We start from the raw sequence: 25,648 nt of genomic DNA on the forward strand, positions 1-25,648 counted from the left end.
TGCGCCTGCGAACCAGTCCTACCGGCACCATCCTAGCGTGAGGCCACGACCATCTGCTCGCTGGGACATTCCATCATCGCCGGTCACACCTCCTGTACATTTGGAATGTGGCGGCCCGTGGACGACGATGAAGACGTGCCTCTGCTGGCGCGCACCTCTGCGCCTGCGAACCAGTCCTACCGGCACCATCCTAGCGTGAGGCCACGACCATCTGCTCGCTGGGACATTCCATCATCGCCGGTCACACCTCCTGTACATTTGGAATGTGGCGGCCCGTGGACGACGATGAAGACGTGCCTCTGCTGGCGCGCACCTCTGCGCCTGCGAACCAGTCCTACCGGCACCATCCTAGCGTGAGGCCACGACCATCTGCTCGCTGGGACATTCCATCATCGCCGGTCACACCTCCTGTACATTTGGAATGTGGCGGCCCGTGGACGACGATGAAGACGTGCCTCTGCTGGCGCGCACCTCTGCGCCTGCGAACCAGTCCTACCGGCACCATCCTAGCGTGAGGCCACGACCATCTGCTCGCTGGGACATTCCATCATCGCCGGTCACACCTCCTGTACATTTGGAATGTGGCGGCCCGTGGACGACGATGAAGACGTGCCTCTGCTGGCGCGCACCTCTGCGCCTGCGAACCAGTCCTACCGGCACCATCCTAGCGTGAGGCCACGACCATCTGCTCGCTGGGACATTCCATCATCGCCGGTCACACCTCCTGTACATTTGGAATGTGGCGGCCCGTGGACGACGATGAAGACGTGCCTCTGCTGGCGCGCACCTCTGCGCCTGCGAACCAGTCCTACCGGCACCATCCTAGCGTGAGGCCACGACCATCTGCTCGCTGGGACATTCCATCATCGCCGGTCACACCTCCTGTACATTTGGAATGTGGCGGCCCGTGGACGACGATGAAGACGTGCCTCTGCTGGCGCGCACCTCTGCGCCTGCGAACCAGTCCTACCGGCACCATCCTAGCGTGAGGCCACGACCATCTGCTCGCTGGGACATTCCATCATCGCCGGTCACACCTCCTGTACATTTGGAATGTGGCGGCCCGTGGACGACGATGAAGACGTGCCTCTGCTGGCGCGCACCTCTGCGCCTGCGAACCAGTCCTACCGGCACCATCCTAGCGTGAGGCCACGACCATCTGCTCGCTGGGACATTCCATCATCGCCGGTCACACCTCCTGTACATTTGGAATGTGGCGGCCCGTGGACGACGATGAAGACGTGCCTCTGCTGGCGCGCACCTCTGCGCCTGCGAACCAGTCCTACCGGCACCATCCTAGCGTGAGGCCACGACCATCTGCTCGCTGGGACATTCCAACATCGCCGGTCACACCTCCTGTACATTTGGAATGTGGCGGCCCGTGGACGACGATGAAGACGTGCCTCTGCTGGCGCGCGCCACTGCGCCTACCAGCCAGTTCTACCGGCACCGTCCTTGCGCGAGGCCACGGCCATCTGCCCGCTGGGACATTCCATCATCGCCGGTCAGGAGTCATGTAGAGGAACACCACCACCTCAACATTTGGGATGTGGCCGCCCCTGGCCGACGATGAAGACGTGCCTCTGTTGGCGCGCACCAGTGCGCACGCCAACCAGTCCTACCGGCACCATCCTAGCGACTCACACTTCAAGACAGTCTTCCTCGGCCATTCCCCAGCGGCAAGTTCCCGAGCCACACGCTCTTGTACCGGTCGCGGTACGCCGCTGTCGAGTGCACCACCCGCATCTCTTACGCTGGCGGTCCAAGAACACTGCCCGCCTCGCCTTCCCAGGAGGCTTCCATACAAGATACTGGCAGCTCATACAGCGGTCAAGAGGTACCGGGACCAACTTCTCTCTCCTCCTCTACACCTGCAAAGGATTCGGATTCTGTTAACCCGTCCCTAAGGAGTATTTAGCTTTTTATTCTATGCCAGACCTAAAGTGGCAACAGCAGAGTGACCATATTGCGTCCAAAGCATCCGAAGTACTAGGTTTTCTACGTCGCAATGTTAATCAATCTCTGTTATTCACTGAAGAGCTTTGATATAAAACTTCTGTTAGATTAACCGTGGAATCATGCTCGGTTTGGAATCTACCTACTGAGCGATATAAAGCAAAATTGAAGAAAAGAAATACATGACTCAGCTGCTCGATTTGTCGGCGGGGGAGGGGGAGGAGTTATGGAAGTGTATTCAGCGCAAGGCGCACTAGACAACGGCTACACTGGCATCTCTTGGCAGACGGAGAAATTTAAATACAAAACTTTCGCATAATATTTTTCACTCCAAAACATAGGTGGGGAAGTTACTTTTATTTTGTAGTGCACTACCGTCACTCACTACTTTTTCAAAAAGTAACGCGTTACGTTATTCGTTACTGTTGCGGTAGTAGGTAACGCGTTACTAACGCCGTTACTTCTGATAAGTAATGACGTTACTTTTGCATTACTTCACCAGTTGTCCTCATAATATGTACCATTTGTGGTTGAGTCACATAAGTGCATTCCGCAAACCAATACAAGCAATGTTGAGCACAAACAAGGGCCACGCATGCACACAACTTACATGTACGATTTATTGCAACGCAGAAGTAGTTGATGTTCAAATTTTTCATCTGTGAGCTTCGCCCGTTTGGCTGAGAGGACGTCTAATGACCAGTGAGTGCTCCTTGTCAAGGTTGATAGAGACGGTGACCTTTTATCTCACACAGTACAAATCCAAACAGCCAATCCCTTGGTACTTTGTTACTTGTTCAGAGGGTACAGGCTATTTTTCTGTCGCTTTTGCCCCACTCGTCCGAAAAATACCAGAGACAGTGATCGGGGATTTTCCAGGATTCTGCAGGTACGGTCCTCGCTCAAGCTTAGACGCTGAAGCAATGTTTCCGAACACGCAGTAACGCATAACGCCGTTACGCGTTAGTTAGTAAAAATGTAATGACGTTACGTTACTCATTACTTTTCTCCCAAATGTAATGCGTTACCATATTGCACTACTCGAATGTAACGCGTTACCGGTAACGCACTACTTTGTAACGCGTTACTCCCCACCTATGCTCCAAAACTATAGGATTGAAAGGGACAAATATTTAGTGCCACCTTGTAATACAAAGAAGCGTATTGATCATGATCTAAAATAAGGGAAATTATATGCCATACTGTCGTATTAAAACATTTTTTTCAAGAAAAAAAAACCGACTCGCGAATGGAATAGGCTACCTTCCAATATTGCCACCACTATGTGTAACGATAAAATATTATCGAGCTTGATATAATGTTTTGTAAAAAGTGTGTTCTATAACACTGTCTGGATTGTCACTGTCATTGAGCGTCATTAAATTGTCGCTGACCGTTAGGCGCTGTGGGTAAGTAGATTACAGTTCGATGTCGACTACAGCTGGTTGGCAATGATCTTTTCTCGTGAATATTCTCGTAATGATTATGGCCGCCGTGAAGGTCGAAAGTGGAACACTCTCAGTATGAAAATGTTCACACCTGGTCTCCACGTGTTACGTTGTATTTTACATGTATATCAATACATGACATTTTATAGAGCATGTTATTCGCATCATTCGCTCGTTATTCGCTCTCACGGGAAAGTTACTGAACGACATTTATGGCTCTTGCTTTTGTATGTATGTACACACACATAGTCATGTTCCTATGGCGTCTTTTAAGGCACATTGCTGCTAGATAATCGAAATTTGCCTTTTTTTTTAAATCAGCTAACATAGAGTCAGATTAGATTCAATTGAGTCTTCAATGTTGTTCATCAGTAGCTGTCCCGTGACAGCGAATAGCCAACGAATGATGCAAATAATATGCTCTATAAAATGTCATGTACTGATATACGTTTAGTCTACGACGTAACAGATGAAGATCAGATGTTGACATTTTCATATTGAAAGTGTTTCACTTTCGACCTTCACAGCGATAATGATACCTACGAGTCCAAGAACGATTATTCCCAGATTATTCCCAAGAAAACATCATTGCCAACCGGCTGTAATCGACACGTGTCTATAATCGATTACACCGAAATGTCAAGTTTTAAAATTGCCAATCAAACGTTTAAATTGCATATGAAGGGCCCAATACCACCGAAAAGTTCTTGACATTTCATCATGGATCTGTTTCGCACCTTTCCCTTGGCGAAACACGAACTTGATTATGGTGCTATGCTCTTCCACGTTGACCTTTTCTGGAGGTACTGCCATTCTCACTGTGGACCAACAAAATTAAAGGTGAGTTAAACCCATAGGCAGTTGATTTTTGCAGCTTTGGATATATACAAATTGGCCACTACACGCTGCAATTTTTTTCGGGGTGCGACTCAATAGTTATCGGCACACCCTCGTATGTATGCTTTGATTTTTATTCTCAGTTAACGCCGCGTTATCAGCGGCGTACAGATGTGAACAGATGGAGAGGATACATAGGGAAGGAGTAGCTGTTGGTAATATATGTATGTACGAGGGGTGTACAAGTCAAACCGGGACTTTCTGTCTCCTGAGTGTACAAATGGCTCGCGCTACTTCTTTTTCGTCATTTTCACACGCGACAGGCCTCCGCATCGACCACGTGGTGGTCCAAAGTTTGTGCAAAAGAGAAGACACGTGCTGGACAAGATGGCCGACAACGAGGTGAGCGCGCACAACGAACAGCGAATTGTCATGAAGTTTCTCGTGAATGAAGGCTTAAAGTCATCTGAAATTCACAGAAGACTTCAGGCTCAGTATGGCCACGATACACTTAGCCGCAGCAAAGCGTTTGAGTGGTGCAAACGGTACCGAGACGGTCGTAGTGCAGTGGTCGTAGTAGTGGTCGTTGTGCAGTGCAGGACAATCCCAGCCGGGGCGTCTCAGAGCCCAGTCTCAGAGTTCCTGAGAACATCCAACTTGTGGAGCGCCTGATCCTCAAGGACCGACGGATAACATGTCTCGAACTGGCTCGAAAGACGGACCTTTGTGTGGGAACGTTGAACACTATCATTCATGAACACCTCCAGTTTCGGAAAGCCGGGCCTCCTTACGAAAAGAGTCCTCCACCTACAGGACAATGCACGCCCGCAACCCGCGCATCTCACGTCACGCACCTTACAGGAGCATGGCTGGGAGTTGCTGCCACATACGCCTTACAGTCCAGACCTTGCCCCCAGCGATTTCCATCTCCTCGGGCCACTGAAGGCGTTCCTTGGGGGCCGCCACTTCAGCTGCGACGACGAAGTCAAGAATGCGGTCCGATCATGGCTGCTACGCGTCGGTAAGGATTTCTACGCTGCTAGCATCCAAGCCCTCGTGAAACGCTGGGACAAGTGCATTAGTGCTGCTGGAGATTACGTTGAAAAATAAAACTAATTTCTCGCCTGTAAGTTCATTTTACTTTTGCGCAAAATGAAAAGTCCCGGTTTGACTTGAACGCCCCTCGTATATGTATTCTCTTGTCTGTAGGTTTGTATTGCTTGGTTCCAAATACATGAGATCCACAAGCCATCTATGAGCCTTCGTCTATGCGACCCCATCCGTTGATAGGCCGCGTACCCACATGCGGAGAACCCGCGCGGAAACGCGAACGCGCCGCGGTAAACTCTTGCCGCTGTGCGGGAAAAGCCACCTCCGCTTTCCGCTGTTTGGCGATCGCGCAGTGCACGACTTTTAGCGGCATCCGCACATGCTCGGCCAATCAGGAAGTAAACGGAAGTTGCGTGCATTCTTGTTTTCTTCCGGCCTCCTGCATGGAGACGGCGTCGTTGACTGGAAGGTATGTCGCAGTGATGCTCACGTTTTTCAGCCGGCGAATTTATGACGGAAATGAAATGTCATTCCTGCCTATATTATAGAGCGCTGCATTAAAATGACTTTTTGGGTCGACACTGGAATAAAATTTGGGAGTGCAGGTAAGTAAAGTGTAAGATATTGACTGTCATAGTGCCAAAAAGTTGAAAGCTAAACATCGTTCACATGAAAAGAATGCGCTATCGCCACAGAAGAAAGGAAACGTTCACTACAGTCAGTAGCTCGACTTCGCTGTCGTTCGACATCTTGTCAAGCTCTCGCTGTGGAGAGTCGCGCGCGGAGGCAGTGTAGCTGGGGCGGCATGCATACACGTCCGCTTGCGGCAGCCGGTTCCGCACATCTCTACCGCATGTGGGTACGCGGCCTTACATGCATTAGAAATATTTGTTAGAAATATTAATATTCTTGTCGCATTGGAAATGTTTCTTACAATAATTATTTCAATATTTTTTTGTTCAGTAATGCGAATGGTCTTTAGCAACTAATGATTACTTCTAATGGATGAACCAGTGAAACATGTCAAATTCAGTAGAATGCATCATGCGGGACACGGGGGAAGAGGTGCAACAACAACAATAACAAACTGTTTTCGTGACATGAACCCTAGTCAGACGGCACAATTACATCTTTTCCGCATTTGAATCTGTACCGCGTAATTCAAGGCCATCCCGCTTCGGATCTATTTTGATAAATCAGTGCGGGTTAATCGAGCACGAGTCGATTTTAGAGTGACTTCGATGTTTAGCTTAAACTTTGCATGGACTATATTTTAGGCTCTATGATTCGCTGTACTGTACAATGAGTACCATCGAGATCGTTCTTGATGAACATCAAAAGAGATCTAAATTCTTCCAAGAGCTCCACAGGCCTTGACACCTTTTGTCAATCCCCGACCATACTCCACGCGCGTTATTTTGTTATTTAGAAAGCTCCAGGAATCAAACACAGAAGGATGAACACAACACTTTTGGAGACCATTAGTATAGTATACTGTCATCAAGACTTCCAGGCAAAATCCCCTAGGGCACTTTTCGTAGAAGCTTGTCATAACATAACAGGGCATAACTTAACAAGCGATGCTTCTTGAAGATAAACATTTTGCCATGATGAGTGTCTCAAATGTTGAGCTCCAGAAGCTGAACGTGAAAGGTCTTATGAGTGGGGAAAAACAGAGACAAAAGACAGTGTGAATAGTGTTATTTCTGAGCTGCCTCAACAACAACAACTTTATTACGGGATCATGGCTGGGGAGTTTCATCGCCGGGGGCGATACTCTACCCCATTGCTGGTAGTGATGCCGGGAATGAAAGAATGAGCCCCTTCACAACAATAATCCAAGTCCTGTGATGTCCGGAAAGGTGAAGAGAGCCTTGAGGGCAGAGCGTTGGTGTGCTGGATGTGGCCAGGGACCGAGCAGTTTTGTGAGAGACAGGGGGCGGGAGCCTAGCTCGTTGAGGGATGCGGAGAGCACGGTTCGGGGAGGTTGGTAGTGTGGGCGTTGGAGAAGAATGTGCTCGAGATCTTCAACAGCACCACAGTGGTGGCTGCAGTGGGAAGAGGCGACTTAATTGTCTCAAGCGGTAGCGCCACTGTGCTGTGAAGGCCACGTCGAGGCGCAATCGATGAAGTAATGCGGCATCTTGACAATAAATATGTGCAGACATGCGGAATGCGAGCGCTGGATCAACTCTGCTCAGCATGGCGAGGGGTAGAATGTCAGCGATCCGTTGGCGGGTAGCCAGAGGAGCCACGAGGCGTCGAAGTATGGATCCCTCCATGAACGCGTCGTACGCTACTGGTACATCAAACGGTGTAGTTCCCAATATGGCACATTATGAAACAGCAAAAATGACGGGCAATCTTTTGGCAACACTGTGGGCTAGTGGAACGAAGATTTATGAAGGCACAGAATTTAATTCAAGTGGAATGTAATTGACAGAAACTTTCATTAACACTGTAATGATATATTTATTTATTTATTTAGCTCAAATGCCCGAGGGCTTTACATGAGGGGTGGGAAAATAAACCGACACAGAATTACATAAAACGAAGCGCCACATTACACAAATATTAAGAATCACACTGAAGAAAAAGCCGACACAATTGCTTCCGGAACTGCCCGCTCTCTGACGGGTCCACAATATGATCTGGAAGAGCGTTCCAAACTCTGATTGCGGTGGGAATGCACGAATGGAAATTAAGACCAGAACGTGAAGCTACCTGCCTGATTTTCTTTGTGTGGTCTATGCGGTCGGGAACGTAGTTCGGATATGAGAGTTGTTTGTTGCGAAGAGTGGGATGGTAGTATATTTTATGAAGCAAACATAACTTACATATTCTACGTCTAATGGAGAGAATAGGAATGTTAAAGTGAGACTTCAGACTGGAGACGCTAACCTACCGCGAGTAGGATGAAGAGGTGTAGCACACACCTTTGTTCTGAATGGGCGCTAGTGAAGTGATTAGGTAACGTTGGTGGGGACTCCAAATGGCACAACAACAACAACAACAGTAAATGATGACGATGAGATGGGGTGTTTCACCGCGGTGGTGCGGTACCCTACCCCATTGCACGTGGAACATTATGTGAAGATGATGAAGGAAGGATGAAAACACAAGAAAGAACTAAAGCGTCTGAAGCAATCCAGTGGACGACAGGAAGTCGATGAACAGGTGAAGAGCCCGACGATGGAGCACAGGATCTTCATAGGGGCCAATGAGTGCAGCTAAGGTGAGCGGCCTCTTGCTGATGCAGGCAAGCTCACCACACAATGTCCGCCTTTGCGGGCAGTAGAGTGAACATTCCATAAGAATGCGCTGGGCGGTCGCCACGATACCGCAGGTGGAACAGAGGCCCGTGTCACAGCATCGGATCATACACTTGAATTGTGGGGTGAAAGCAACATTGAGCCGGAGTCTACGCAGGAGGGAGGTAAAACGGCGTAGGAGACGGGCAGGGAAATGGCAGAAGCATATTCAACCTTCGATCTAACAAAGGTTTCAAAAGCCCTCTGACGTATATGAGAAGGGCAAAGGCGAAGGTTACGCTTTAGGTAACCCAGGGTTTTGTTGGCTTCGGAGGTCATGTTATGTATATGAGTTGACCATTTCAAGTTTGATGTGAAAGTTACGTCTAAATACGTGTACGAATGACTAAAGATAAGCGGCTCATCTCCTATTTTGTGGTCGTAATGGATGAAGTCACCCTTACGGGAAAATTGTATTACCTTGCACTTAAAGCTGTTAAGCTGCATCTGCCATGCGGAGCACCACGCAGAAATGTTATGTAGGTCCGACTGGAGTGCCACCTGGTCTTGCGTATCAGATATTATTGCCATTATTATAGTTGCTTTTTCATGGTGCTGACAAATAATCTACGTAATGTTGCACGCAGTACAATAGGTCAAATTACGGAATATAAACAACAGTCAGGAATTATGCCCCTGACAAACGAGCCCCGACAGGTTTTGATTACAGCTGCTTGGCAACGATCTTTCCTTGTGAATATTCTTGTATGGATTATGCCCGCCGTGAAGGTCGAAAGTGGAACACATGCAATATAAAAATGTCAACACCTGGCCTCGTGTGTTAAGTTGTATTTTACTTGTATATCAAAAATGACATTTTATAGAGCATGTTATTGGCATCATTCGTTTGTTATTTGCTGTCACGGAACAATTACTGAACGCCGTTTGCGGCTCTTTATGAGACATTGAATCGAAACTAATCTCTGCGCATGTTGGCAGACTTTTATACGAACATGTACATATTGATTACAGCACGGGTGCTGAAGTGGCAGCCTGCGTGGCCCCGAGCAACAAAAAGAAAATTATTCGCCCAAGCTTTATTAACGGTTGTGGCGCTATCTTTGGGCCTCTGCACTCATGCAGTTTATCTTGCGTTAATTAGGGATAGAAAACTGTTGCCACTGACCTGTAACAGCACACTTCTGTTGCCTTTGCCCGGTCCCCCTTGCATTGTGCTTTGGTAAAAAATAAACTGAAACTGACTATCTAAGAGAAACGGGCACAGGCAACAGCGCATACGACAGTGACACAAAGGCAGTCAGGGAACGTCGAACTTTCAACCTTTAATCCTATGATAAAAAGTTAAAAGTTCGACGTTCCCTGTCTGTCTCTGAGTTGCTTTCGTCATCTCTGCTGATGGCTCCTTAAACCTGTCCCTGCGTCTGATTTTTACTTGATTGATACTACTAGTACATTCCTGCCAAAATTTGTGAGCAAAGCCTATACATGGCGGGTTTGTAATACTGGTGCCTTCAATGCCACGAGAAACAGGACGCTTCAGTCGCAGGCATGGTGATCTCCCGAGTGAATTCGAGAAAATATTATTCCAGTGCAGAAGCTATTGACGACAGAAGAGCCGACTCGCCGTTTTCCACACTTGTTGACAATGTTCCTGGTGAGTACAAATAAAGGTGGTGGTGGTGACGAAAACCGGCTTGCTGTTGTCGGCCTCACGTATGTGGCCTGCGTCACGACTGTAGCCAGAATGAGTTGAACAAATGAAACTGAGCCACCTGCTGTGCCACGTACCTATAAAAAGAAGTTCGACGACGTTGGTGCGGCTTCGTTTTATTCTTGAAAGTATCTGAAGATATGTATGTTGTCGCAGACAAGCCTGTCCATGTTCGGTACAACATACGTCTAACACGAATAATTCGTAGCTTTACATGGCGAGACGACTGTGTCAACGTACATCTGCGAGCAGGCGTTTCCTGTGATGAACCCGAACAAGTCAAAGTTACGCGCACAACTAACAAACGGACACCTCAATGCAGTCCTTAATAGTGAAATTGTGCAATCACTTTCATACGATGTTCACGCCACAGTAAAAACAAGAGGTGCAAAGTTTCCTCGTGATACAGCAAATAAGGTGGATTTTTGAGCCTGTGCTTGAGCAACGCTCAGTAACCCAGGTGTATGTGGTTTAAGTTAAGTGCTATGTCATCTATATCAGAAACAGGCTACTCAAAAGCCGTGGTATGCGGCCCACGTAGTTCCGCTATGGCTCAATGCGGACCGGGATACGAACGAGTTCGGCACTCCTGGATTATAGGGTAGCAAGGTTCCTTAGAGGATGTCGTTGGGCACATGTATGTTTGTGACTTTTTAAGTCTGCGTTAGCGTCGGTTGTGGCTGTGACTGGCGTACAGATATTGTCAGATGGAGAGGGGACAGCAGGAAGGAAAGAGGAAAGGAGTGATGGCATTTGCTTTTGTATCTACGCATGTAGAAGTATTGTATTGTACATATTGCTTGGCTCTAAGTACTTGAGATCCACAAACTATAACATAGGGATCGTGGTCTATGCAAACTTACCCATTGTTACATGCACTCGTCTCTTCATTAAAATAATTCCTTACAATAACTATTTCAGTTTTTTGGTAATCCAAAGGTCCCTTGGCAAGCAATGATGATCCACAAACAATGAACAAATAAAGCGTGCCAAGTTCCATAAAAATAATCGCCATGTGTAGGACGAGGTATTGCAAGCCATGTAGGACACGAACTTTTTCCATCAACATAAGCTCTAGTCAGACACAAGAATTACATTGTTTGTGCAGTAGAAGCTGTACTGCATAATTCAATGTCACCTCACATCTTCCACATTGTCTCTCATCCATTTTGATAAATCACTGCAGCTGATTTGAGCAAAAATAATCGACGTTACATCGCTTTCGAATTTTAGCTCAAACTCTGCATGAAACATCTGTTAGGCTCTATAATTTCCTGTACTATACAGGAATCACCATCGTGGACGTTCATGATAATAATCGAATGATAAATACCTTATATCTTACATTTTGAAAAGAGCTCCACATGCCGTGACACCCTTTATCAATCCCATACCATGTCTCCAATGTCGAACTACTTCGCCTTCGCGAGAAGCGTGAGGAGCCGAGCCTCAGTTCAATATTACTCCCTTTTCGACCATTTGTTCTGGTCGGTCAAATATCAATCCCGGTTTCTGCAAAGCTGAGCTCATGGTCTCAAGTCTCGAGAACACGAGGTTGAGGAGCCATTAAAAAACGTCTCGAATCTTTATAATATGTTCGCGAACCAACTTGCTTTCGCTCCGACCACGTTCATTCCAGTCATGAGTGTGGACGAAAAAGGGCTCCAGCGATGAGAGGTCATGGATTCTCGCCACTGCTATCGCAGCGACGCTGCTGCTATCTTGAAGGGTCGTGGCAACTCCTACGCTACCATGGCTCAGACTACAGGACCTACTTCCGGCAGACTTGAAAAAATGATTAACTCTGCCGTGGATAAATAATGCTGTTGCCAAACTGAGAGATGAAATTTCCTTGATCAACACTCTCCTGGCCTCCTTGTCTGCTGCTTTGCAGGATGTAGTCTCGACCGTGGTCTCGTCTGTGACGTGTGCTGCTCCCACTGTTATGCCGTTGGCCACTGAGGGCGAGCAGGTTCTACCGCCTTCAACGATGCCCCCATCACCTCCACATCGCCCCTCCCCAGTAGCCTGTACCGCGTATCTCTATTTGTCCTTCCCCTGACATAGACACTGAAATGACTACAACTTCTCTCTCTAAGCGCGGTGCCTCTCCCTCTAAGACTGGGTCTGGGTCTGAAAGTCCCCTAGGAAAGCGGAACAGAAAGGGTGGCCGGCCGAATGTGAACAACGATGTCCTTCCAGATGCTGTAGCAAGCTCCATACTCTGTGATGGATAGTGTTAAAGTGATTCAGTGGAATTGTTACTCCGTTTTTGCATCTCTTCCTGATCTTACCGCCTTAGTCTCTTCTTATTCTCCCGACGTGATTCTTCTCCAGGAGACGTGGCTAACCACTGACCGTGCTTTCTCTTTTCGTGGCTTTCACTCTTACCGCTTAGACAGGCCAGCTGGTGAGGGTGGTGGCCTGTTGACTCTTGTTTCTACTGCTTTGGTTCATTTGTCTTCTGTTTCTTTCACACATACGTCGCCCGACTGCGAAGTTCTCGGGGTCCACTTGTCCTTGCCGAATGATGCCCTTTCTGTTATTAACGCTTATTACCCTCGGGGGTTCTTATCAGACTGCTCTATTGACTCTGCCGTCACTCAGGCATCTGGGAGGGTTATTGTTGGGGGTGACTTCAACTCTCACCATGTTATGTGGGGCTCTAAGACTGATGCGCGTGGTTGTGACTTGTGGAATTGGGTTTGTAAGAGGAATTTGTGCTTGACTAATGATGGCTCTTCTACCTTCCTCCGTGGGCTGCCGAGATCTGCTATTGACCTCTCTTTGTGTTCCTCTCAGTCCAAGATATCGTCATGGAAGACCGTTGATTCATCTACCAACAGCGACCACCTTCCCATACTATTCGTGGTTCCCTGTCATGCCACGCGTAACTCCTCCTCTCGGATCCTCAATAACCGCCGACTGCAGAGTCAGAAGCTGGATGCTCTTTTGGCCCAATGTGATAGTCTTTCTTCGGTCGACTGGACATCTCACACACTGTCCTCCGTCGCCCAGTCCCTGCAGCAGTCCTTCTTCTGCGTCACGAAGTGGACTACATCCCCTTGTGCGCCTTGGTGGAACGACGACTGTGCAAGAGCGTATAAGTGACGCAAGGCTGCATGGAAACAAGTGCTTGCCAACACCTGCTATGTGAACTGGAAGAACTACCAGTTTTGTAAAGCGCTCTTCAAGCGATCTGCTGCTACAGCAAAGCGTGAGTTTTACTCTGGACGCAACACCTTCCTTTCTGCACCGAATCGTAGGAAAGCGCTTCATAGGCATATTGCCTTGCTTCGCTCCTCTTCGTCTGCCATCTCCTCAAACCTCACTGTCCTCTCAGACACGGATTTTAAGGCGCGCCTTGAAGAAATTGCCAAGGGTCTCTCATTGTAGTTTTTATTTATTTTTTATTTATTTATTTATTTTTTATTTATTTTTTCCGTTTCCATCAAGAGATGGCGGTGGTCCCAGACAAAAAGCTGCCATGATGCAGCTTGAAAACGCCTGGGGACCGCGACGTCAATAGCAGTGCTAACACATACCAAACAAAGAAAAATAACTGGCATTCACATACGCGACACTTCAGCAACAACCAAATAAGCACATCTGGCATAATTACGTGCATCAATAAATTAATTGGTAAACACTCTTACAAAAAGCACCACAATAGCACAGACAGTAACAGCTTTGCTGTAATTACACACACTCATGTCTCTCCCATCATCAATAACGGTTTGAACTCGCAACAAAAAACACAGCTACTTGATGATCGATCAGAAAAAACGGAAGAACGCAGGAAATGCCCTCGTAATAATCCAAAAGCGAAAAGGAGTAATAAAAAAATTCTAATGTGATTGAAGGATATTTAGGTAGTGTGCACGGAGGGCTTTTTTCGAGACCTTTTTGTAGTCAGGATGTTCGAACAGGTAACAGTATTTGTTTAATAACGTTGGTAACTGATAGCGTATCATTTGTGTTCCGTATGTGGTTCGGCATCGCGGAGTCAGCCAAACTTCCCTAGCCCGTGTACGAGCAACAGTGTCATTCTTTGTTAAGTGTGACAAAGTGTGCATTTCGTGAATAACGGCACGACCAAATTTTAACATTACTAAGACTCTGTATTCATATAAATATGTGACTGAAATTATGCCGAACTTAAGGAAAATTGGCTTGGTATGTGCAATGAAGTGTTCATTACAAATGGCACGAGCTGCTCGTTTTTGGATTAATGTCAGTTTATTGAAGTTCGCCTTTGTGGTCGTTCCCCAAATCAAGTGTCCGTAACAAAGGAGAGAAGAGAAGAGCGCGTTATAAAGGCGTAGCTTAACTTGCGTAGGTAGTATTGCCCTGCACTTCCACAAAGTACCAGACACCTGCGACAGTTTACTAGATAATTTATCGACGTGTAAGTCCCAGCTCAAGTCATAGGAAAAAAAGATTTTCAACGCTGTGCCCCTCGGATCAGCCCTTCCCTCTTCTTGTGTGGGCTATCACGATGTCTCTGCCGATGAGTTGGAATTTGTCGTGCAGACCTTGCCCGGAACAGCCCCTGGACACGATGGAATTTCTGCTGCCACAGTGAAATCTCTGTGGGCCAAACATCGGCCGGCTTTACTGAACCTTGTGAATACGTCTCTTCAATATGCATGGATTCCCGCTACCTGGAAGGTGGCGCGCATTGTCATCGTTAAGAAAGTCCCTTCCAGTGGCCTTACGTTAGACAATATTAGGCATATCGCTTTAACATCTGTGCTCTGCAAGACCATTGAGCGTATTATTAATCGGCGACTTCTCTCCCATGTGGAATCCCGTGGCATTCTCGGTGCCCACCAGATAGGCTTTCGCTCTCGCTGCTCGATATAGCTCGCCCATACGAACATTGAGAGCCAGATTCGCCTTGCAAGGGAGATGAGACACCTTTCATCACTTGTTGCCCTTGACATTGCCAAAGCCTACGACAGTGTCATACATGCTGTGCACATCCAGAGGCTTCTAGACACCGCCACCCCTCCGTATCTGTCAGTGGCTGCGCCCTAAAGATATTGTTGCCGCAGCGTAAAACTTTGAGGAAAGTCGTAGGCCCATGAGTGCTACCAGGTGGGGGTCCCCTAGAAGAGACGGTGGGAGAAGTGGTCGGGTTCACAGAGATCCGGTCAGGAACAATAGGCGTGAGGGTGCCAATGATAAACGTTGTTTCGAATGTGGAAGAATGGGGCACATGCGGAAGGAGTGTCCGGAATTGCGTAGGACGGAGAGGGGTGACGGTGGTACTGTCGTCGGTGCGCGAAGGTTAGTTGCTCAAGTGGTATGGTAGACGACGGATGTGGACAACCAGAATCCCGCCAGCTGGGCAGATATTGTGGAAGGCAGTAAAGTAATAGGTGGGAATAGCAAGCCGTCGTAGCACAGGCTAACTTTTCCCTCTTTTTTATGAAATAAACATATCCCCCCCCCCCCCAGTAAAGTAATAGTCGCTAGGGTCGATACGGGGGCTGCAGTTTGCGAAAAGCACCCGCTTGAGGGTAGTTACAAGAACTGTGGGTTTATGTCACCCTGCGCCTCACGGTTGTACGCAAGGGAATGCAACGGGCGCACGCAGGTTGGAAGTCGATCTCGCTCTTGTTGCTCCGATTTGGGCGGCCCTCCACAGTTGGCGCTCGGTCGTCGGCAGACGCGCTTGTCTCCCGGGCAAATCCGGACACGTGTCGTGCGTTCCATAGCCGTATTAGCGGTGCGTTGGGTTGTACTGTGTGTATGCCATTCCGCGCAAGACGGCATCATGGTGAAGGGGAAAAACGGGGGAGGAAACTAACGCTAACGCATTTCTGTCTCAGGAATCCCATTGATTGCCATCAAATTTTTCATTTTTCTTTCTGATCGTTGACAGAATGCGAGCAAGGGTGGATGCAGTGACATGAAGGAAAGCGGAAAGAGGCGGTTCCTTTGGGGACGCACAACGATGTGAAATGAAACTTTGTTTTCAAAAACAATAAAGGTTTTGTTATGTTAAACTGGGTTGCTGTTTGCTTTCGCGACGTGCCCTTTCCTTTTTGTAGTGCAGTTGTGTGAAAGAGAGCGTCAAGTTAATGTGCCTGCCCAGGCAGCACAAATCATTGGCCCAATATTGGTTATACATTGGCCCGATATTGGGCCAGTATTGCCAATGCTCTCCCGATATTGCCTGAACATTAGGCATATCGGGCCGATATGCGCGGTTGTTTCCCAGTATATCGTCTGAATAACGGGTATGCCTGCCCGATATAACCAGTATTCTTCCAATACTGGCCAAATAATGGGTATATCGGCAGACATATTCGATATTCAGCCACTATCGCAAGAATGCGTCCATGCAGATTGGCGTAGTCTTCCAACATTTTTGCATGTGTTTCCAAAATGTTGTGAACATCACTGGCACATATTGGTTGAAGCTCTCCCTTGCAATATTTGGCTCACGGCTACTTATTCGAAAACGATAAGAAGCAGAAATAAGGATATATCTACAAATGCACTATTCATGGCTGCAGCTACTACGCAGTGTAACAACATAGTGCATATAGTTGTAGCAACAAACAATACATTTGTAGCTGCAAACAGCGTAAATCTTTGACGTCAGCGTAAATTTTGCTTGTGGATTGAATGGAAAAAAGAAAAGGCCATTAATATAGGATTAAAATCTACAGCATACGGACTAAACTGAGTTCCACCTCCGAAAACAACGATTCACTCCAAGCATTTCGTCTATGAATGTTCTCGTATGTAACGCGTGGTTCCAGATGCAGTAAGCGGCACGGAACCTTTTGAAGCGGGAAGCCGTACCCCCAAATTTTGAACGTGCTGAAGAGGACCAAGGTAAGAAGAAAGCTACAAAATGGAGGTAAGTCGAAGTCCAAGTTCACGTTTATGGCGTCATATAGCACAACAGAACAGTCGTGTTAATACTACCACATGTGAACAAATATAAGAAGCTTCGTGAATCGGTTTTCGCAGCTGTCTGTTAGCTGTTGTGATTCATCTGATATAGCCACGATTGTCAAAGCACTGATAATACAATATGTGAACCACCACAGGTGCATGATCAAGGTGGAAATGAAGCTGGCTGCAGAATGGCAGCTGAGCCTTAAAAGGACCTTGAAATACCCTTGAATGTTTGTTCCCAAATTCCGTGGCAACCCTGACTGCCCCCGCAACTTTTCTGGACAAAGCACTTCTGCGTATACCATTAATTCTACTACTTCTCCATTTATACACGCATTAAATATCTTACTATGCTGGTAACTATGTTTTAGAATGAAAATAGGTCAATGTGATAATTAACAATACATGGGGGATATATGTACAAGCTTCTTAATTAGCTGTTCGGGATGGTTATCGGCTTCGTTACATTTACGGTTCCATATATAATGCAATTTAGTTACTCAGGTATCTGTATGAAATCGAGAATTATCATGCCTCCCATTAATAGTGGTGTTGCCCGCTCTCCTTCTGATTATTTATTATTATGACAGCGATGCACATCCAGCGTCTGCGCTAAATTCCTCGCTCGAGTCGAGTACATGTTGCACACAAAATGCAATTTTGTTACATGTATTCGTTTCTGGAATACGAACTTTGTGGTTATGGCGATAGCAATCGTGACAGCAATCCCGGAGCGGCACATAGCAGTCGCCGCATACAGCAAGTCAGCAAGCTCACGGCGCCTGTGCTGGGAGAGAAGGACAGCATCGTTTTCCCTCTCCACTCTCTTCTCGTCCTCCTCATCCTCTCTGTACCTGAAATCGGTGCCGGAGACGGTCTCCCTGGACACAACCGATGAGGACGACAGCTGCTGGCTCTATTCTTCGCAATTACCAGTCTACCGTGGCAACCTGGCCCTGCGATCTCGATGTCCGGATGCATTCCGGATGCCGACGATCAAACGTCGAGTACAGTCCCATAAAAAAGCTGTGCGACGGCGATCCATATTAGGCGATCAAGTTACGCTCGTGGGTGCTGAATTGTATCCCATTCGTGGAACCTCAGGACAAGGATCGCGGAACCTCGGTTGAGAAACACTGGTTTAGGATATCGGCGTAGCTTACCTTTAAACGCGTACCTCTACGTCCTATTCTTTGTTCGCGTGAACGAGACTAATACTTGATGTCATAATCGCCAATTGGAGCACAGTGACCATCATTTTCTTTTATCTGTTAGATACTTACTTGCAGCAGGAGGTACTGCATACCCGTCCCTCTCCTGTACCGCCATAATTTTCAATTCCATCTGTAACATTCCGATTTTTTTCCTTTTCCTTGGTGTACCGCACCCCTTTCCTGGAACATTCTCCGCTTCTAAAACGTTCCCTGTCAGCGCACTGTTGATGAAGTCCCAGAAAGGTCAAACGGCTGTCCAGAACTCTTATGCAAACGTCTGAGTTATAAAATCTGCTTGTGAAAAGGTCACTTCACTGCTGTGTACCAGGAAAAATTTAATACAGTTCGACGGCTACAGACGACGTACTCCCAGCACGAAGATGACAAGGGCATATTGGCACACCTTTCGCATTGTCTGTTGGAGATGATCGCACCTCATTGTGCTCTTGCAAAGGTCTGAAGGAGCTTGCCAAGAAAGTATTTTCCGAAATGTTAACGGGGTACTAAGTGCCACCCACTATACCAGGTGATGGATTTCCACAGACCTCAATAGACTGAGCCATTAATAGGAAAATGGAAATTGCCTGACGTAGCTGAAATCACCCTGCATAAATAAATGCAGCGGCGGAGGCCACTGAGAATCTCATGCGCCAGGTGAACACCTGTTAACATGGGTCTTAAAGCGGTGGTAGTGCTCGTGGTGCTGGAAGGGCTCGCCGTTGTCGACCTCACAGAGGCTCTTAGCGCGGACGATATGGCAGGCTCCCTGTGGATCAACGGGGTGTCCTGGGGCCTATGTAGGAATGCACCGCTGCCCAGAGATGCCATCAAGGTAAGACCTCAATTTAATTTCTGCCATTCTTTAATTAGCAGCGTTCGTAACTGGTGTGGTGAAAACTGGACAAAGGTGATGCGGAAACTGAATGAACATTGAGTGAAAAATGGCACCTCCTCCCGCGACCGTCACTGATATCCATAGATTGAGAAGTTACCCGTCAAAAAGAACTCGTTACAAGTTAAGTTACCGTGTGCAAAATGTAACTAAGTTAATAACGAAGTTCTTCAGCCTGAAACGTAACTCGCTGTTACTGAGTTACTTACAAAAAAGAACGAGTTACTTCCAAGTTACTTCGGACACAAAATAGCATTACGCAGGTGCAGCGCGCGTGAGCAGTTGAGTTAGGCCTTGAGTTGCCTGCGGAGGAGTGCAACGCGCTTAGATCGTTCTCGTTTATGTCCAACAGTATACCTCTCCCTGTTTGTAAACAAATGACGTCAAAGTGTTCGACAGTGCCAAAATTTGGTAGAATTGAACTACGCTCGAAGCTAGAGGTGAACAAGTTCGCGTCCGAAAGCCACGATCCGGATTACGATATGGTCCCTTAAAGGGACGCGACCCTCGGTCCTACTTTTCTTGCAATGGGAGGCGGCGAACAAGTGCCCGTTCGTGGAACCCAGCTCTCTCCTTCCGATTTGTTTCGGTTTCAGTCTGTCTACCAATGTCATGATGCCGTTTCTCTGGTAGAGGTCTATTCAAACGCTTTGCATATTACTCCCTGTGGGCGCACAATGGTTCAGCTTCATTTCAATGGCAGCGGTTCTTACTTCCTGAATAAAATACTGTCATTAATTGAATATCACGTTTTATGGCAAAAAATGCCATGAAGGAACCGGAGAGAAAGCAAGAAAATATGTGGACGTGAGTGAAAAGCGAGTTAAAAGTAACTTGGAACTCAACTTAAATTACTTTGGCAAAGTTACCTGAAAAAGGAACGAGTTCGTCTGAAAGTTACCACGGAACAAAAGTACCGAGTTAAGTTACAAGTTACCAAAAAAAGGAACTTAGTTACACTAACGAGTTACCTCGAACGCTGCTGATATCATTCGGCTATTGCGAACATTACGTTACCTTTGTATCAACGACATCATTTTTGGACTATATAGGCTCAAGCAATGGGTAAGTTATGCCTCTCTGAGGCATCGAAAAGTTTGCCACAATTAAAAGATTCCGATGCACGTGAGACGTATTTCCAGTCTCAGATCGTAAACGGTGTTCCCGCACTGATGTAGTTGAACATGCTGCTCATTGCCTAAAGGAGGCTGCGGCAGGTGATTCCACGATAACCAAGATAAACGTAAAAGACGGTTATTTGCACTGATGTGAACCTGCATTGAAAATTTCACGGCGAAGAGTCAAATAGAAGCGGAGAAAATAGGCAACGCACTGATCGAAACTCACGCGACTGTGACATCACAGCCCTCGCCGCCGCTTGTGAGGCAGCGCATGAAAAGTCACGTGCTTACGGCTGCCAATGGAGATGAACGCAACTCTGAGCTCTGCGTCGTCTGCGCTTTGCTCGGGGGTGTGTTGGAGGGCTTGCATCTCGTTAAGTACGACGCGTAGAAGAATACTTCTTTTTTCTGAGCACTCTGGCGTGCAGTACAAAGTGTCCATGATGCGATAAACCACATCCATGAAACTGTCCCAGCTCTTTGAATTGGGCTAACAAAACATTAAACGCTGATCGTTGATGAAGCCATATTTGTCAAGTGTCCATGGTCAAATGCCCCGTTGGAGATGCTCGAACGTCAATGTTGAGCAGTATGGGGGGAGGGGGATGTGGGGATATGTTTCTTAAGAAAAAAGAAAGGAAAGGTGAGCCAGAAGGAGGTCGGCTTGCTGTACAAAAAAGGGGAAGAAAAGAAAAGAAAAAGAAGAAAAGGAAGAACACAAAACGAAAGCTGAAAAGTCACACATACGGTCACACAATCACAGTACGGGTGATCGCGAACGCATTACTGCGTCACAAGACATTAAATTTGTCTTTCCCGCACTGTCATTAGCCAAAATGTATTGGCAGTGTTGTCAGATGCATGATAAAAGTACTACTCACTTTCCTTACAAACCGGTGAGGTGCGCGTTTGCTTCTGAAGGCTCCGTCATCCTTCTTGGTTCTCTCTCGCTTGAGGCGTTAGAAAGTATGAAACCATTAGTTGATGTCACTGGAATATGTTTTCTTAGAGGAGAATGTGCCGTGACAGTGTGTGTGTGGACAGTGTGTGCGAGTGACTGACTGAGTGTCGTCACTCATTGGTTTTATTGTAGTTAGCTATTTTTGGTTTTCCTAAGTGATCTGGAGTAGCCAGCTCTCGTAATGAGTGCCTATTTCTTCATTTTTTTCTACTCTTTTTAACTTAACGAAACTCAGTATGTTTCTTGTAAATTCGTTCGCAAATTCGCATTATTACGGTGAAACAAAAAAAAAAAAAAACAAAACAAAACAGAAAACGCTGTCCTTGTATCCTCCTGTATGTGGAGTCTCACTCAGTATAATCTTGTCGCTTCATTACAGATGATGACCACTTCTAACCGGTTTTATCTCATCTTAGCGGCTTACAAATCGTGGCAAGATAACGAGCCAGAATTATGCACTCATATGATCCTCCATAAGAAGAATGACAAGAGCCTGCACTTCAAGAAGTATTCCCACTGGCGTGGAGAATGGTAAGGACATTTCCATTATCTCGGGTGAACAGTCAGGTCCATGCAATTATCCTTGAACGTATATTTGCGAGTGAGCTAGTATAACAGTTTTGCATTTCTATGTTTTCCTCGAAACAACAACAACAACTTTATTGCGATTGATGAATGGGGGGGGGGGGGGGCGATAATAGACACCACTTCGGCACTTGAATAATAGACAACACACAAGGGGGGGGGGATAGGTTTATTAAGAAAAAGAAAGGCAGCCAGTCGGTCGGCTTGCTATTCCAAATAAAAAAGGAAAATGGGGAAGAAAAGAAAAGGAAAATAGAAAAGAAGAGAAGAGAAAAGGGGAAGATAAAGAAGGAAAAGAAAAGGAAAAGAAGAAAAGTTGTCACAAAGGGGTTCCGCGGCTCAACATCGGGAACTTGGTACTCGTTCGGTATGGACTCCCGCGAAGCCGAGCGCAATCAGAGCCCTGAACAGGAACCGGGGCCTTATTAAGGGCGTTGTTTATACGAGTCCGGACAGCACAGAAGAAAGGGCGTCCATAATAGGTTTCCACTGACATATAGAACGCACGGTAGCGAAAGGGGAAACTACAGATACGATAGTGGTGACCCTTACTATATTCATACTATTGCACTAACTGGTCTTTGCTGGTGCTCCTTCAGCTTGTGTACACCTTTGTAGCAATGTCAATTACTGTAAGGTTATGACCAGTAAGATGTACAGTCGCCGTCAGAGTTCATCGTAACGCACCCACGGCGAAGCCGCATTGGCCCCTGCGTTCGAGACTAGGTCCCAGCTACGTTCCTACAAATAAGGCACCAGCATGCAGCGTCACGGTTGCGCACCCCGCACCCTTGCAGGTGAGATCACGCGCACCAGTATCAAAGACAACTGCACTGGCGTGTACGTGCCGTCGAACGTTCCAATTAAATGAGCTCGGAAAGGGTAGAAAACAGTGCAGAGACGGGACATCTACCTAGATAACTAGGTAGGTAGGTACCAACTTGCCCAAATCTCTGCCTTAACTCGGAAAGGGTATTGTACAGAGCTGTCTAAAAACAGCTCGTATTTCGTGGAATGGCCCATGAAAAGCACACACGAAAAATATTTCGACTCAAGAATGTCCCAATAGAGCGCCATTTAATTGTAAAAAAAGCTGCCGCTGTGGTAGGTTTCCGGGCTCCATCTCCGGACCGCTCCTTGAGCCCTCTGAATTCGCGCCGGCAATGTGCTTCATTCACTACGAAAAAGTCGTCTGCTCTCGGCAGAGTGATGTGCTACTTGTTCACTGCTATTCACTCTAGGATATCAAACAGGAAAATAAACGTTTTGAAAACGGTATCTGTTTACTGATAGCACGTTACGATGTTCTTTTATCATATTTGCATGCGTCTACGAGTAGGGAGCATGGACGTCGCCAACAGCGTCTCACATGTGGCGGGTGGCGCTGCTCAATGTGTCTCTTCGCGGTTTCATGCGTCTCTCGTTGCCTTTGTTCCGTTCAATCAGGATACAGCCGGTATAATTGACCGTATACGTGTGTTGCGCAAGTCTATGTTTCATTCAGGAGGCCTGCAGTGATGCCGCGCTGTGTTCGAGGCTGCGCAAATGACAAAACCAAAAGGTCGCGCAGCTTGCGCATGCATCAGGTTCCGGGAAATGAGTCAGCAACAAGTTGGTGGCGTGCCTTGATTCAACGTGAGGATGTTCAACCTGGCACTGAACTCCGAATACGCAGCCTACGTTTCAATGAGACTGATTGCGAATCACCACCGGGCGTCGTGAAATCTGTCGGCGCCGACTTTGGCATCCGAGAGTTGCGTAAAACAACGTGGAGCTAGCTCGCTTCACGGATGCAAAACTCGTTGTTACCTCGGTGTCAGTGATCAGAGAAATTTTGAGAACCGCACCAGAGAGATCGACCGTTTCGGATTCCATGTGATCTGATATGAGAAGCGTCGTCAGAAGAAACTGTGAGAACCGTACGCAGCAGACGACGGACGACATCCGTCAGACTCCAACAGCTCCGCCATAGAGCCCATAGTTTCAGATAATTCACAAAACATTGGACACACGACCAATGAGAGTGCAACATTGTAGATATTACGCATAGTCAGCCGGCCAATCAGGATCCTTAACGTCTGGCTGTCCTTTCGATCGGTTCTGGCTAACATCGACATCTAGTGGATTTCACGCCTGCCGCCGTTATCACGTATTCAAAATAACTCAAGCGACTTTTGGCTAAAGAAACATTTATTCACACAAAGCACTGATTCAGGGATGTGATACATGGGTGCACTGTGAAAGCAAAGCCCATTGCGTTGCTGACACCATCACAAAGTTCGAACTTGACGCAAAACGGACACACCGTTCAATTCCTAATACCGAGCAAGTCTCATGAGTGCGTACCATTTCATGATGAGCGTCTTCTTTCGCTGCTGCAGTGCATCGTACACTAGCGGACTGCACGGGCCTAATTTTCAGGCCCGTGCCCGGCTCAGGCCCGGCTGCTACGTCCCGCACCCGGCCCGAGCCCGATGTCTTCTATAGATTTCCAGCTCGTACCCGACTGTTTCCATGCTCAGGCCTGGTCCCAGCCCGCCTCTGCTCTAGGTGTTCTCGAGGCCCGGCGGCGTATTTAGATTTACTAAAGAGCACAGCGCAGCGAGCAAAAGGACGCAGCTAGTTGGTGGAGAGTGAGGAAGTACACTCGAACGGAGCGGCTGTGTTTCTCTGCCGGCAAGCCGCTCTGTGCTTGGTGCTTGGGAGGGCAGTGCGTAGAGGCGCGTGGGCGATATGTATGTGCCTTCCGGTTCAAAAGAGACTCATCTCCGCTCTATTGCGCATGCACTGGTGTTAGTTTCCTTTTCTCGAACTCTTACGCGAACGAAATATGTCAGAACACCTAATGTAACTGACCCTCGTGCCGGACTCTCACGTGGACGAAATATGTCAGAACACCTAATCTAACTGACCCTCGTGCCGGACTCTCACGCGAACGAAATATGTCAGAACACCTTATGTAACTGACCCTCGTGCCCGACTCTCACGTGAACGAAATATGTCGAACACCTAATCTAACTGACCTTCGTGCCGGACTCTCACGCGAACGAAATATGTCAGAACACCTAATCTAACTGACCCTCGTGCCGGACTCTCACGCGAACGAAATATGTCAGAACACCTTATGTAACTGACCCTCGTGCCGGACTCTCACGTGAACGAAATATGTCAGAACACCTAATCTAACTGACGCTCGTGCCGGATTCTCACGTGAACGAAATATGTCAGAACACCTAATCTAACTGACCTTCGTGCCGGACTCTCACGCGAACGAAATATGTCAGAACACCTAATCTAACTGACCCTCGTGCCGGACTCTCACGTGAACGAAATATGTCAGAACACCTAATCTAACTGACGCTCGTGCCGGACTCTCACGTGAACGAAATATGTCAGAACACGTAATCTAACTGACGCTCGTGCCGGACTCTCACGTGAACGAAATATGTCAGAACACCTAATCTAACTGACCTTCGTGCCGGACTCTCACGCGAACGAAATATGTCAGAACACCTAATCTAACTGACCCTCGTGCCGGACTCTCACGCGAACGAAATATGTCAGAACACCTTATGTAACTGACCCTCGTGCCGGACTCTCACGTGAACGAAATATGTCAGAACACCTAATCTAACTGACGCTCGTGCCGGATTCTCACGTGAACGAAATATGTCAGAACACCT

General features: G+C 47.3%; 1 protein-coding gene across 2 annotated transcripts in view; it reads left to right on the top strand.

The window, feature by feature from the left end:
* The first annotated feature begins 4,136 nt into the window (after window positions 1-4,136).
* Window positions 4,137-25,648, top strand: part of LOC135365852 (uncharacterized) — a 34,979-nt gene continuing 13,467 nt past the window's right edge. Inside the window, exons 1-2 of one of the 2 annotated variants that reach the window (XM_064598544.1) lie at window positions 4,137-4,244; window positions 21,760-21,911. In XM_064598544.1, coding sequence (XP_064454614.1) covers window positions 4,179-4,244; window positions 21,760-21,911 — 218 coding nt within the window. In that variant the 5' untranslated portion in view covers window positions 4,137-4,178. Of the gene's footprint in view, window positions 4,245-18,933; window positions 19,239-21,759; window positions 21,912-25,648 lie in introns of those variants that run through there. The other variant, XM_064598543.1, reaches the window with a different exon arrangement.

This window comes from Ornithodoros turicata, chromosome 8 (assembly GCF_037126465.1).
Source record: "Ornithodoros turicata isolate Travis chromosome 8, ASM3712646v1, whole genome shotgun sequence".
Taxonomy (NCBI): domain Eukaryota; kingdom Metazoa; phylum Arthropoda; class Arachnida; order Ixodida; family Argasidae; genus Ornithodoros; species Ornithodoros turicata.